Below are 14,615 nucleotides of genomic sequence, written 5' to 3'. Positions count from 1 at the left end.
ATATATATTCACACACACGTTCCAATTTATATTCTTCTTTGTTTCCAATTTAGAATACACACACACACACACATTGATATATTATATATCGAAAATATATTCTAAATTGCCCACACCAATATGTATAGAAACAAAGAAAGAGAAATAAGGAAATAAAAAAAAAAGATTTCCATTGTGATCCGTATAGAAACGAAGAAGTAAGGAAACAATAAATAAGAAAATAAAAGGTGGAGTCTTCTCAATTAAAGAGGAGAAATATGGAAACAAAGAAAATAAGAAAATAGATAAATATATCGCTAAATTTCAGAATTTATTCAATTTTAATTATAACGTATCGTGTGGCAGCATATGTGGTGGGTATGTTTTTAACTAAATTTAGACTTTTATACATAAAACAAATGCATTTAATCAAAAGAAGACAAAATATGTAATTGGAGAGCTGAGATCAAATCTGAAGTTTCATCTCTCAATCGTAGCCGTTGGCGAATCGGACACCTAACGTGCTTAATAATATAATAGAGATATATATATAGAGAGAGAGAGAGAGAGAGATGGGTTATGGTGCATTGCAATGCATAGGCATCCTTGTGCATTGGATCATAAATCACCGATTCAAAGTCCAAATGACCGATCCAAACCGTTCATCTTGTTCTCCATATTAATATGTACTTGGAGACCAAATTGTACATTTTTTGAAAATTTTTTACTATTTATTAAGCCACTTTGAAAATCGCCGATCCGGTGGTCCAGAAATTTTTACCGTTTTTACTGTTCACCCGGATTTTCAGATTTTCAAAGTGGCTTAATAAATAGTAAAAAAATTCCAAAAAATGTAAAATTTGGTCTCCAAGCACATATTAATATGGAGAACAAGATGAACGGTTTGGATCGGTCATTTGGACTTTGAATCAGTGATTTATGGTCCAATGCACAATAATGCCTATGCATTGCAATGCACCATAGCCCATCTCATATATATATAGTAAGGCTACGGTGAGTTGCGAAGTAAAACACGTTTTTATTTCATGCAATATCTTCATTTTTAAAGTTCAAATAGCCGATCCAAACCGTTAGATGTTTAATCTATAATAAAATATGCATGGAAACTAAATTTTACATTTTTTGGAATTTTTTTACTATTTATTAAGCCACTTTGAAAATCTGAAAATCCGGGTGAACAGTAAAAAACAGTAAAAATTTCTGAACCGCTGGATCGGCGATTTTCAAAGTGGCTTAATAAATAGTAAAAAATATTCCAAAAAATGTAAAATTTGGTCTCCAAGCACATTTCAATATGGAAATCATGTTGAGCGGTTCGGATCGACGTTTTGAACTTCAAAATCGTAAAATATGAGCGTGAAGTAAAATAGTCGCTTTACTTCGCAACTCACCATAGCCCAACTCTATATATATATATAGAGAGAGAGAGAGAGAGAGAGAGAGAGAGAGAAATGGGCTACGGTGAGCCATAAAGTAAAATGAGTTAGTGTTCCATGGCACTATTTCTATTTTGAAAATCCAAACGACCTATCCGAACTACTCAACATGATCTCAATATTCAAATGTGCTTGGAGACCAAATTTTATATTTTTTTAGAATTTTTTAATATTTATTAAGCAATTTTAAAAATCGTCAAAATAAAAATACGACGTAGAATACAAACGCATTTTACTCCATGGCTCACCGTAACTCATCTCTCTCTCTCTCTCTCTATATATATATATATATATATATATATATATATATATAGAGTTAGGCTGGGGTGCTATGGATAGCATAGTGGCCTCTATGCTACGGCTCAATATTCGAGTTTTCAAAATCCAAACGGTCGATCCGAACCGTTCATCTTATTCTCCATATTAATATCTGCTTGGAGACCAAATTTTATAATTTTCTGAATTTTTTTACTATTTATTAAGCCACTTTGAAAATCGCTAATCCAACGGTTTTACTGTTTTGTGCAGCCACCGTTGGATCAACAATTTTGTAAAATACTTAATAAATAGTAAAAAAATTCAGAAAAATGTAAAATTTGGTCTCCAAGCAGATATTAATATGGAGAATAAGATGAACGGTTCGGATCGACCGTTTGGATTTTGAAAACTCGAATATTGAGCCGTAGCATAGAGGCCACTATGCTATCCATAGCACCCCAGCCTAACTCTATATATATATATATAGAGGTTGGCTAAGATCAAAGTGGTAGTTTCTGAGCTTTGGTGCTACCAATTCGTTTTTTAATTTTCAAAGTTCAAAATGTCGATCCGAACCGTTCAAGTTGTTCTTCATATTAAATTGTGCTTGTATACCAAATTTTACATTTTTCTGAATTTTTTTACTATTTATTAAGCCACTTTGAAAATCGCTGATCCAACGGTGACTTAACAAAACAGTAAAATCAGAAGCCACCGTTGGATCAGCGATTTTCAAAGTGGCTTAATAAATAGTAAAAAAATTCAGAAAAATGTAAAATTTGGTATCCAAGCACAATTTAATATAGAGAATAATTTGAACGGTTCGGATCGACATTTTGAACTTTAAAAATTAAAAAATGAATTGATAGCACCAAAGGTCAGGAACTACCACTTTGATTTTAGTCAACCTATATATATATGTGTGTGTGTGACTACAAATTTCGTCCAATATATTATAAACAATACGATATTATACTGTTTTAATATGCTTCACTAACTGGTTTTTTTTTCCACATCAAAATATATCCTGACCAGTGATCAAATTATATGCACAAAATTATCAACAAAATAATTAAATCATTATCTATAAAATCAGACAAATCTTTCTCAATGTAATTACCCTGCAATCATTCATACTGATATACCAATTTAAGGAATAAACAATTAATTTACGTAACCAAATAATCATTGATCTTCAATTAATTTTCACGTCATATCATCGTTCCCGAAAATACTCATTCAACACTAACAGTGAGTCAGTGACCATAGAGAATATAAATGTCAATTTTACTAATTATGGATAAGATCATAAGATTCAAGCTTTTGAAATCATTGATACCAGATCATTTTTAGCCGCCCGTCAAAGGACACATAATAATGCAGCATTTCCTCCAAAATAAAATGAATAACAATTATTAAAGGTGTCAAAAAATAAAGGAAATAAGGAGGAATTTACCAAAATTAATGAACTAGTGTTATACTGTTACAAAGCACCCTAAAATAACTTTGAAATTTATAAAATTTATAATTTCTACTAGAATACTAACGTGAGACTCGAGACCTTTTTCTATGCGTATCCTCTGCATTAACTCAAAAGGGAATCTTCTGAGTTAATGAATCTTTAACCGTTCGGTTTTAAACGGAGTCAATCCGGCTTATGTCTATAACATAGGGATCCCTTTAATATTAGTGTGGAATCTATACGAATCTTAAAACATATCGGATGGTCGAGGTGCATTAACTTAAAAGATTCCCTTTTGAGTTAATGCAGAGGATACGAGGAATTCCTCTGATACTGGGTCTTAGAAAAAGGAAACAAAATTAATATGAGACTATTGTTGAACTCTAATCTGGTCACTTGTCTAATTTATCTTTGAGCTTCAAGAATATAAAATTTACTATTTAGAGGGAACCATGCAAACCATTCCATGACCAGGGTGTTTCTCCATTGGATACAATGTAACACCTTCTGTGTATTCCTGATGTCTGATTGCAGCCTCTCTTAGTCCAGACTGAACCATATTCTCTCTTTTGTCCATTGCTTTCTCTCTCCTCCTAATGATAGAACAGGCACGCAATGGACCCTCCATTCCTGCTCCTACCCTCCTAGTATGTGCCAAAGGGGAACAATAAAAGTTAAATAACACTAAATAAATCAACTCGTCAGAAAAAAAATATAATATAAATTAAAATCCCTATCACTTACTGAGGTATTGTTGATAGAATTTTCTTTCAATTAATCACTTCCTGTGCTTCTCAATCAATCTCACCAGTTTATGCATCAGACCAGGGTACTGAATATGTTTGTACTAGGAACAGTACAGTGATTATCTTTTATGCAAAGGTGAACTCTTGACAATTAGTGGGCAATAATAATAATGGAGCACTTAGAAAGAGTTGGAGACAATTACTGTAACATTTTCACAGATGCAACTCGAGCAGCATTAATTATTCTCTGGCTTGGCAACCACCGTAATACTCTATTAGGGTTTGCTCTCATTGGAGAGTGTATCTTCACAAGCTGTCATTATGTAAGCCAACAAAACTCTGTTCAAAATAAGACTCTTGTGGTGTTTATTTCCACAGTTAAGGACACATCTAGATTACTTTGGCTTAATTGAAGCTCACTTGATGCTTCATTTAAATATTTTATTGAGGTTAAGAATGAGGCTATGGTAATATGCTAATATGCATATTACAGATCGACCCGTACAATGGATCTATATCTCTATTTGAAAACTTCAAACAGTCAATGAACGGTTAAACATGATCCCCATATGAATATGTACTTGGAAACCAAAATTTACATTTTTTAGAATTTTTTTACTATTTTTTAAGATAGGTAGAAAATCACAGCTTTCGGATGGTCTAGAATTTTAAAATCAAGTGATTTTCCACCTATCAGAAAAAAAATAGTAAAACAATTCAAAAAAATATAAAATTGGGTCTGCAAATGCATTTTCATTGAGTGGTTCATGTCAACTATTTCAAATTTGAAAACAGAGATACAAGTCCATAGCATGAGTTGATCCATACTATTGCATATTACTATAACCTCACTCCTGGGGTTAATAACACATTGACCACAGAGGTAGATTTGGTTGTACAGTCAACAATAATTTTTTTGCAAAAGTTTGGATAAAGACTGAATAGTCAAAGCAAGACATACCCCAAGGCATTCCATCATTTGATAATAAGCTCGGCCAAGCAAAGGAGTATGGCCTCCCCTTGATTCTGAAAAATATCTCGTCCTGAAAAGAAAACATATGAAACTTAAATTTGGTTCTCCACCACCATGATGACAAGTGGGAACATTTTTTCTTTTTAAATATTTTCAAAATAAGGATTTTTTATGGTACCATTTTTTATAGCCAGGATCATCCATACATATCAACAGAATCACACATAGACAGCCCAAATTCAAGCGCTTTGAGACCTGTGCCTTTAGCTGAAGAACCAAATGAGGTGCCTACCATTAGGTACACTGGGTTTTTATTGGAATTTCCTATGTTCCACAGATAAAAAAAATTATATTAAAAGATTAAATTTAAATGAGAAAATTTCAGCTCTTTATACAAACTAACAACAGCAAAAAAACTGTACCTGGATCATTTTATTCATGATATCATGTATGGTCGTCTTTACAATCAGCACCTCCTTTCTACTTTCTACATTGAATGTACCTTCATTAATACACTTTGAAAACTGTATTACCAAAGACAACAAGTCCGTGGTAGCACTGACTTATAATGACTAATCTAGCTCACCAGCTCTATATTTTTTGTAGAGAATCACCTCATTTTGATAATTATATTCATAGGATTGGAAGAGACACAAATCAATACACTTTATTTGTCCACACCAGTTAATTAATCACATGCTTTGATTTTCATAAAACAAAGTCAAAACATAATGATTTTAAATGTATGAACATAAAATGTTCAGCAAGTATTTAACGACAATGAAAATTTACTATACCATCTAATTCAACAACTTTATCAAGTGCCTTGGCAGATCCTCTGTTAAGGATCCTGAAAGTACTCTTTCTCCCCACGTGTTTGATATAATTCTATGACAAGAAAGTAAGAAATAAGATCAAATACTGCCTTATTAGCAGGAGTCTAATTCAGAAGTTAAGACATGATTCATATCGGTTATTTGCAATTTGACACCAATTTTTTAGCATCTTGTGACACAAAAACAAACCATGTACCTTCGAACAATCTACATAATGTAACTCAAGCTCAGGATTGCAAAGAATTTTGAAAGAAAATAAAAATATCAGTTGAATTAAAGTAAAGTAACTATGCAACGACAAGAGGCAAATTTGACATTTTTATCACTTAATACTTGTAACATGCTATTTCCTGTGACAGTAATGATGCAGGGACCTAATTGCAAATTGCAAATTATGTTTTGTTATCTGAAAAGGCAGTCTTCAAGAGATAACACTAAAACCTGGATAGGAGCGCCATTTTCTCGAATTACAACATCAAACTTGTCAATTTCTTCTCCAAAATTCGTTTTCAAAAGGTCCCCTGAATTGCCAACCACAGCGCACCTTCCAAACTGACGAGGCACATAAGGGGGTGTTTCTGGAAGAATTAATTTTAGTTTTTCCATGCACAATGTTTTGTTTCTGCAATTATTTCTGAACAAATCAAAAAGAAAAATATAGATAGCAACATAGACCAGAATATTTTAGGGGTGTATTTATGTGTTCCCGGCTATTTCAAAATGCTCAGTCTTGCAAATAAAACTAGCATACAAAACTGTATAACGATTTCTGTTCTTACATGACATACTCGTACCTATATCAAACATGCCTTACCAATATAATGTCAGAACAGGAATGGATTGAATTCCAAATTTCCAATTTTAATACAGAGAATCAAGGACGGCAAGGTGATGAATTTCGTCTTTAGGTCAGGAGGAAGAAACCATACCTCATTTGATTATAAATAATCCTTAGATAGGGTTTTGGGTCAACAAGAATTAATATTGTGGCTTCTAATTGTGTTAGATGAGAAGAACTGAGGAGTATTGAACTTAAGTTGTCTAAGGAAAGATTTTTTTCCTAGAAATCATCACATTTAGCTTTTTGAGGGTCACTTGGAATGAACATAACAGATCAAGTTTTCAAGGGGATTCATGCAAAAGTGTAAGAGCAATTGCTTCCCTTATAATCTCTTTGTTGCATTTTTTTGTCAAGGAAATTAGGAGACACAGAGAAACTCATAGAATTGATGCTTGATGCACGTCAAAGAACCACTGATACATAAGTCAGGGAGGTGCATGGGAGTTACAGAAATAGGGGTCTCTTAGTTGTGAGAGAGCTCGAGAGATTATAAGATAATAATTGGTGTACAAAAGTGAGCTTGCATGCTTTGTAGTTTGTATTATATAGCACTCATTGTAGCTCTGGATTTGGTACTAAACTAAAATTCATGCCTATCTTTGGAGTTTTGTTTGGGTGGCTCATGCTGCTGTCGGAGCCACCATTTTGGGGGTTTCTTAGTTGATCGATGACGGTTCCTGAAACCAGCTTATGTTTTTTAATTTTTAATTATATTTATCTTAGTAAAAAGTTGGTGTCTAGTTTAAAGGGACAGGCAGCAATAGTTGCTCTTTTCAATAATAGAAAATAAAAAGCTTTAGCCTCCCCACTTCAAACTCTGCTTCACTTAAACCATTTAATTATGCTTTTATTTTATTTTTATCTTTATTTTTTTTGGGGGAAGGGGGGTATTAGATATTTCTGCCTTTCTGGGGGAAAATAGAAAAGTCATTACAAATAAAATATGGCACTTACAAAAGGGTTCCTTTGTTGATCCTGCGCCATGCATATTCATGCCAACCATTTGGAAGAGCATCAATATACTCCTCCGTCAGTATGGTTGTACTATTTCTAACCTACAATAAATAAATCCCTTAGCCTTATCTTTAAATTCTAATATGTCATATTTTTTGAAAACCAAAGGAGTTCCTCTGAAACTAGAAAATAGAATATAAACCTTTGGAAAATTGGCTTTTGTGCAACTAAAACCCAAAATATCTAACAAAGACAACCCAAACAAAATGCAACCCTCCGAAAATTATCATTAGATTAGGTATTTTAAATGATTAGGTGAGCTAAATGTGGAAAAGGTAATGCCCTTATTATTTACAATAAGGAAAGACATATTTCCTACCTGTTCCCATGTGGCAACAGCTTCACAGAGATTAAAATCAAATGATAAGCCCTCTACGTCTCCTGTTTTTGCATCCCTCTGTAATTTGAAAGAAGATATAGTTGAATAGTAGTAGTTTAAATATACGAAAACAGTAAAGTACAATAAATAAATTCAAGTGTTGACCACCAAATATTAAATCTTAAAGTCTACTCCAATAAAATAAAAATAGAAGTTAAAATATAAGAGAACAGTAGAGTACAATAAATAATTCAAGTATATTGACTACCAAATAAAATCTTAAAGTCTACTCCAATAAAATAAAAGGAGGGCTGTACGCATCCCCTAGTGCCCCCAGCTCCCCAACCACAAGACACACACATACATGAAAAGAGGAATTCATGTGCATCTTTCCTTCCGAATCATAAGTGTCCTCCGGACCCCTTATGTCCAGAGCAACCCTTATCTTCTAGAATGGTTGTTGCATATCAGAATAAATGATCAAAGGATCTTGAGATACTTTTGAAGAAACTTGGTATATAAGAGAGTACTCCCATGTTATAGGAGAACGTGAGGCATTTCTTCTTTTTCAGGGTATACGACATTTAAAGGGTCATTTTCAAAAAAAAAAAAAAAAAAAAAAAAGGTTGCACAATAAGCAATATTAGATCTATATATTCAAACTCACCCATGAAGAGACAGTGTCGCTAGGATACTTCAATGTTACTCGGCAAAAATCCTTCGCTGTCACAGCTTCTAACCCCAGTCCATTATGATTCTGCAATTTTTTTTGGCAGATTAAAAGTAAAACTATAAGAAGTTGCCACTGGCAATGTCAAACTTCTAACAAAAATGAATATCAAAAGAAACCGTTAAATATGATTTATATCATTTTCTCTAAGCAAGCATAAACACATTACAACATTTTGATTTTGTTTTGATTGGCATCAAATGCTTTAAAAAATGCGCAACATGATTCTAGTGTTTGGAAGAAAACTCACCACACACTTACTAAAACCAATTTGTAATGCCGCCAAGGCTCCTTTATCCGTTCTTGAAAGCTCATATAAATCATCTAAAGGAAATGGGATATGATCAGAAAAATGATAGTTCTCAATAACATAGAAAATATGTATTAGAATAAGATAAGTTTTACAGTAAAGGGTTAAAACTAATGGAAGGTACACATTGATAGGTGACTGATGAACTGCACCATCAGTTACAAATGACCCTAAATTCTTTTACTACATCTCAATTAGGCTTGAATTGTACAAAATTTAAACGAGACCCACCATTTACCCTCAAATTATACAATTAAACACCAAAACAGCACAACATGAAAGAAAAGTTGGAAAGAAGCTAACACTACAATAGTAAGCGAGATGCACAAGTCAGTAGCACTGTAAGTGTGAGCAACTAGCACCAGAATACTTATGTACCGTTAAACATTTTACAAATTGAACGCTGAAGCTTTCAACTTTTGGAGTTTGATGTTATTAAAAGAAAGTCCAAGTGCAAAAGAGAAAATCCGAAGGACTCCACAGCAATTAACGCAAACACCTTTCATTTTCATTTTGAACCAAAAAGAAGATGAAAAAGGAAAAGAGAATGGCACCGGAGTTGGAGACGACGGAGAAATAGATATAGAGAGCGGTCATGCCCGAGGCCAACGCCGCCACGTACCACACCTTTAACACTCTCATCTACAACTTTCTAGAACCTTCAATATCGAGATTGATCGACGCTCTGCTGTTTCTCCCGGCGGAAAAACGAACTTTTCGCTCCGAACTTTTTATTCTTTTCTCAATTAATCTTTTTTTAGAGTTATAAGTGCAAAAAGAAAAGACCCGGTATTGCATTTGAATAAGGCCCAAATAAGCAGGCCGAGTATAACTCAATCTATTGATAGGCTTTCAGTAAAGCCTTTTTTTATACCCAACATGCCGACACAGATAAAAGCTGTAATTTTGATTGGATAAGATTTTGTCACGTCAGCTCGTGAAGAGATTACCCTCAGGCCTCAGCCGCTGTCTAATCCATTACAGAGGTGTATTCAGTTGTTATCCTTTCTTTTGCTCTCCTCTGTCTCTTGATTCCTTTGAAATTCTTCAATATTCCAACCAAATTTTTTTTCTTCTCTTCCGCAGAACCTCTAATGGCAAGTGTCTCTGCCATGTTTGTTAGTTTTGGGTGCTCATTCAACCAAACTAAATGCATTACGGTAAACCCCTTCTTTTTAATGTATATTTATCTTCCTTTCATTTTATATTTTATAATGCTTTTGAGATGATTAATCTTCCAAAAACTTGCAACTTGTAGGCAAGTAAAAGTTGTAGCATCTTACTTGGCACGACAAATCGCAGATTGTCCTCTTTGAGGTTCCCACGGCTTCAAGTATATGCCTCGGTAAAATTATAATTTCAGTTTGCTTTCTCTTTTTGGTTGATTTTCATAAATTGTAGTATACTGTTACAATAATTCTAGTACTGATAGTCATTAGTTACAACAACCTAGCTATCTTTGATACCAATTTGCAGGGGCGGATCTAAGACTTAGTCAAAGGTGGCTAAGTCACCTCTATAATTTTAAAATTTTAATTATATGTATAGAAATTTAATTGATTTTTTTTAAAACTCTTTATATAGTCTAGTCACCCCTCAATAAATGACAAATGTTTAGTTTTAGCCTAGTGGTTAAAACTCTATATTGTGGTTGAGAGATATTAGGTTCAAATCTCACTCATTATAATTGTGCACTTTAATTTTCAGTCACTTTTATTAAAGTTTTTTAGTTCCGCCCCTGCCAATTTGTTATGATTTTGAGAGGCAGGAATTAAAGAGAAACAAGTGACAAATTTGATGAGGAAGGGACTTGTATTCAATTTGCCTTTTAAATTAAATAGAGTATAGATGACTTCTTATAATATGCATTTTTTTAAATGAATTAACAAAAATAAGGCCTTAACATACACTACATACAATGTTGCATTGCAAGTAATACCAGAGCTTGTTTAATTAAATGAATAGGCCAAACCTGAGACTGTATCAAAGGTGATGGAGATAGTAAAGAAGCAATTGGCACTGAATGATAGCGTTGATCTAAAGCCGGAGTCGAAATTCTCAGAACTCGGAGCTGACTCTCTTGACACGGTATTTCTAATTTCCCCAAATCTGAGTATTATTGTTTTGAAATTATTGGAACAAATTCATGATTGACTAGAATTCTAGAAGTGTATAATTAGTACGGCATATATGTTTCATTCTGGTCTAGAACACATCATATTGAAAAAAAAAAAAATTACCGTTAAACATACTAACTTCTTCTTCTTCTTTTTTGTTTGAGATGAAACCCGTAGGTTTAAACATACTAACTGGTATTACTGTAGCAACTGAAAGGACCAAATTAGCAAAAAATGCAATTTCTCAAAAGAAATAGGAAGTTATCTCTAAGCCAAGAAAGTGAGCAAAAAGCAAATATTATAGCGTATGAAGAGAAAAATAAATGTTTTATTATGTCTAGAGCAGGCATTGACCAACTTCAAAATAAAGAAGGAAATTATTGCATCTTCTGACTGTTAATTTGTTATCAGATTGTTACATGGACATAAAACTTATAATTATGAGATAAAGAGATTTTTTTTTTTTTTTGTCATCCTGCTGCACATATATATATAAATTAGGACATGTTATATGTATCATGTATGAAAGAATTAATGGGAATTTGTAGGTGGAGATAGTGATGAACTTGGAAGAAGTATTCAATATAACAGTCGAAGAAGATAACTCGCAGAACATCACAACAGTTCAAGAGGCGGCTGATCTGATCGAGAAACTGATCGAAGTTAAGCCGACCGAGACGACATCTGAAGCATCAGCGTAAAAGAGACCGTGTTCCTTCACATTTGTTTTTCATTGTTGGATTTGATCTTTGTTGTTATTGGTGTTATTTTTTATTTAGTATTAGACCATCCAATTTTGTGAAGACAGCAGATTGCTAGGTAGTAATTAACCAAGTCATGCATGAACAAATGCATTAGTTTTCCCTTTAATTAATTCTAGTTTTTCTCGGAATTGATATTGCTTGGAATTATTATTATTTTTTTAAGTGGTGGACCGGCTTGTGCGATTTTTTGTTAGAAAACATAAATAAAAAAATGGATTTTATCAAACCAACTTAATTGGTTTCATTTTTACAAATATTGATCATAAGAACTGAAATGATATTTTGGTCTCACTTTTTTTTTTTTGCTGAATTGTCATTTCGGTTGGTGGTCGTTTTACAAGTTTTTGGTCCACATCCGCACAATTTTTCCTCAAAATATATGAAACTATCTTGATCCGAAATGGCAATTCGGTATGTAAAAAAAAAAAAAAAAAATTCAAATCAAAATGTCATTTTAGTTCTTATAATTTTTGTATAAACAATATTAATCAAGTTGATTGATAATTTTTTTTTCTATTTATAGTTTCTAAAAAATATTCGGCTTGTGCTACTCGGAATATTTTTTTTTTCAGTTGAAGTAATTTATATGTTTGATGTGACAAGTACAGTGCTTGATATCTTTGGAAAATTAAAACTTTAAAAGGGCACAGGCATAGCATTTATTATTGATTGGATTTTAAGCACCAAACAGAAACATGCTATATATAGACTGAATAGATTTTTGAAAAAAATAAATAAATAAATAAACTAATCTGGAATGCGGGAAAATTTTACAAAATGACTTACTTTTGAAAAAAGTTTGACAAAATACCTCTTTCAAAATTCTTTGTCAAAATAATCCTGTGGACCCCATATTCTCTTTTCCTCCCCTCCCTTTATATCTCCAAGTTACCCTCTCTCCATTATAGTAATTATTAAGTATAATTTTTTTTTGTCACGCTATTTGATAAATAAAAATACATTTTAGAGCCTCATATTTTTTCTTTTGGAGAAAAACCCTTGGGCATATATTACAAAAAGGAAACACAAGAATGAATTACATGAGCTCAATATTTGCTCAATACATGATTTGCAACAATTGCCACTTATGGGATTTTTGTAGTCCTTGTAATTTATCACATGAAATGAGAAGTCATTTCTAAAATAAGTAAGAGATATATATATGCAATGAGAAAATAATCTTACAAATTATTGTATAAATGTTATTTTTTTATCTCTCTTGCAAAATTCAAGTTGTAAAATTTTAAGTATCATGGATATAATTAATAGACATTTTTTGTTAAAATTTTCATTTGAAATAAAGGTGGAGTTTTCATAATATATTTTCAATTGTCTTCGTATGTATAATAAGTGATTAATTTGTACATATATGTCATAAAAGAAAATTCATATGCTTCAATTTATAAAGAAGTAAAATTCAAAGATGTCAAACAGTTATTTTGTCAAAGAATTTGGAGAGAAGGTATTTTGGCCAACTTTTTTCAAAAGTATGTTATTTTGTAAAATTTTCCTGGAATGCGTATACATAACCAATACACAGATTAAAACATAATAGTTTTTTTTGCAAAACTACAAAGTTGCAACTTAAAGAGAGAGAATGGAGGGGACTCTGGCTACAACATAACATAGCCTCTCGAGGGGTTTCAATTTACTGGAAGAATGGATCATGATGAGTCTAGCTATGTCTCAACAACAGAGGATTCGATGGAATGTTATATGGACGGCAAGGGTCTGGACTTTGTGGAGAGAGAAATAGAAGATTCTTCTCTAACAAGCAAAAGTAGGTGGATCATCTTATCAATGATATATCATTAGAGAACAAGAGGTGGTTATGGGCAACAATTAGTAGGTACAGGGTGGTGACCTAAATCTGAAAGGAATTAGGAATAGCATAATGTGTCTCTATGTATAGATTCGTAGGTTTATAGCGAGGGAGAACTTGTTGCTACTAATTAAAAAGATTTTTGTAATTATTATTTTTATCTAATATATCTGTTGACAGTAATTGCCGCCAACCATTAAAAAAACAGAGAGCAACAAGAAATATATCGAAGAGTTAGCGCCGGGCTAGCCAAAAATCTAAGTTTATCGAAAGCTTGATCTAAAATTCCTGATAAATTAGTTTTTTATGATTACATTGGTAATAATCCGGCAAAAGGGGGATTATTTAGAGTAGGTTCAATGGATAACAGAGATGGAGTAGCGGTTGGATGGTTAGGACACCCCCTTTTTAGAGATAAAGAAGGTTGGAAGCTTTTTGTACGTCATATGCCTACCTTTTTTTAAACATTTCCGATTGTTTTAGTAGATGACACTAGTGGAAAAACTGGAATCAGGATCGGCCTATCTGGATCGGTTAGATAAGAAAACCGATCCTAATAAGTATCTGGATCAGTTCTCACAAAACAACCGATCCTAAAAACAATTCAGATCGGTTTTTTTGTTATAACCGATCTTAATTTATGAACTATTAGGATCAGTTTTCGTAAAAACTGATCCTGGTAGTATCAGGATCGGTTCTAATAAAAAACTGATCCTAATAGTTCAATTATTTGGATCGGTTTTCATTCAAAACTGATCCTGATACTATCAAGATCAGTTTTTTCTTAGAACCGATCCTGATACTATCAGGATCAGTTTTTACGAAAACCGATCCTGATACTATCAGGATCGGTTATTCTCAAAAAAACCGATCCAGATAGTATCTGAATCGGTTATTAGCAATGAAACCGATCCAGATTTTAAGTTACATATTTTTCAAACTATTCATACACTATCAGGATCAGTTTTTATGAAAACCGATCCAGAT

The 14,615-nt window shown here is 32.7% G+C and overlaps 1 protein-coding gene and 1 pseudogene across 2 annotated transcripts; one reads left to right on the top strand and one right to left on the bottom strand.

Annotated features, from left to right (window-relative positions):
- Positions 1–3,410: 3,410 nt before the first annotated feature.
- Positions 3,411–9,623, bottom strand: LOC144565657 (sialyltransferase-like protein 4; annotated as a pseudogene). The gene is made up of 12 exons (XR_013514931.1): positions 9,480–9,623; positions 8,866–8,939; positions 8,553–8,642; positions 7,886–7,963; positions 7,507–7,607; positions 6,153–6,345; positions 5,673–5,763; positions 5,298–5,362; positions 5,054–5,199; positions 4,864–4,945; positions 4,106–4,215; positions 3,411–3,800 (listed from the first exon to the last, which is right to left on the bottom strand). The product of XR_013514931.1 is annotated as a sialyltransferase-like protein 4 (transcript).
- A 214-nt stretch (positions 9,624–9,837) lies between these two features.
- On the top strand, positions 9,838–11,987 carry LOC144555771 (acyl carrier protein 4, chloroplastic-like). The gene is made up of 4 exons (XM_078304203.1): positions 9,838–10,085; positions 10,184–10,270; positions 10,891–11,013; positions 11,591–11,987. Exons 1-4 carry the CDS (start codon positions 10,020–10,022, stop codon positions 11,741–11,743), a joined length of 429 nt encoding a protein of 142 aa, XP_078160329.1. The 5' UTR covers positions 9,838–10,019; the 3' UTR covers positions 11,744–11,987.
- Positions 11,988–14,615: the final 2,628 nt, after the last annotated feature.

This window comes from Carex rostrata, chromosome 1 (genome assembly GCF_964058835.1).
Source record: "Carex rostrata chromosome 1, lpCarRost1.2, whole genome shotgun sequence".
NCBI classification, from domain to species: domain Eukaryota; kingdom Viridiplantae; phylum Streptophyta; class Magnoliopsida; order Poales; family Cyperaceae; genus Carex; species Carex rostrata.
The sequence above is the reverse complement of the archived record's forward strand: the minus strand, read 5'-3'. Positions and strand labels throughout refer to the sequence as shown.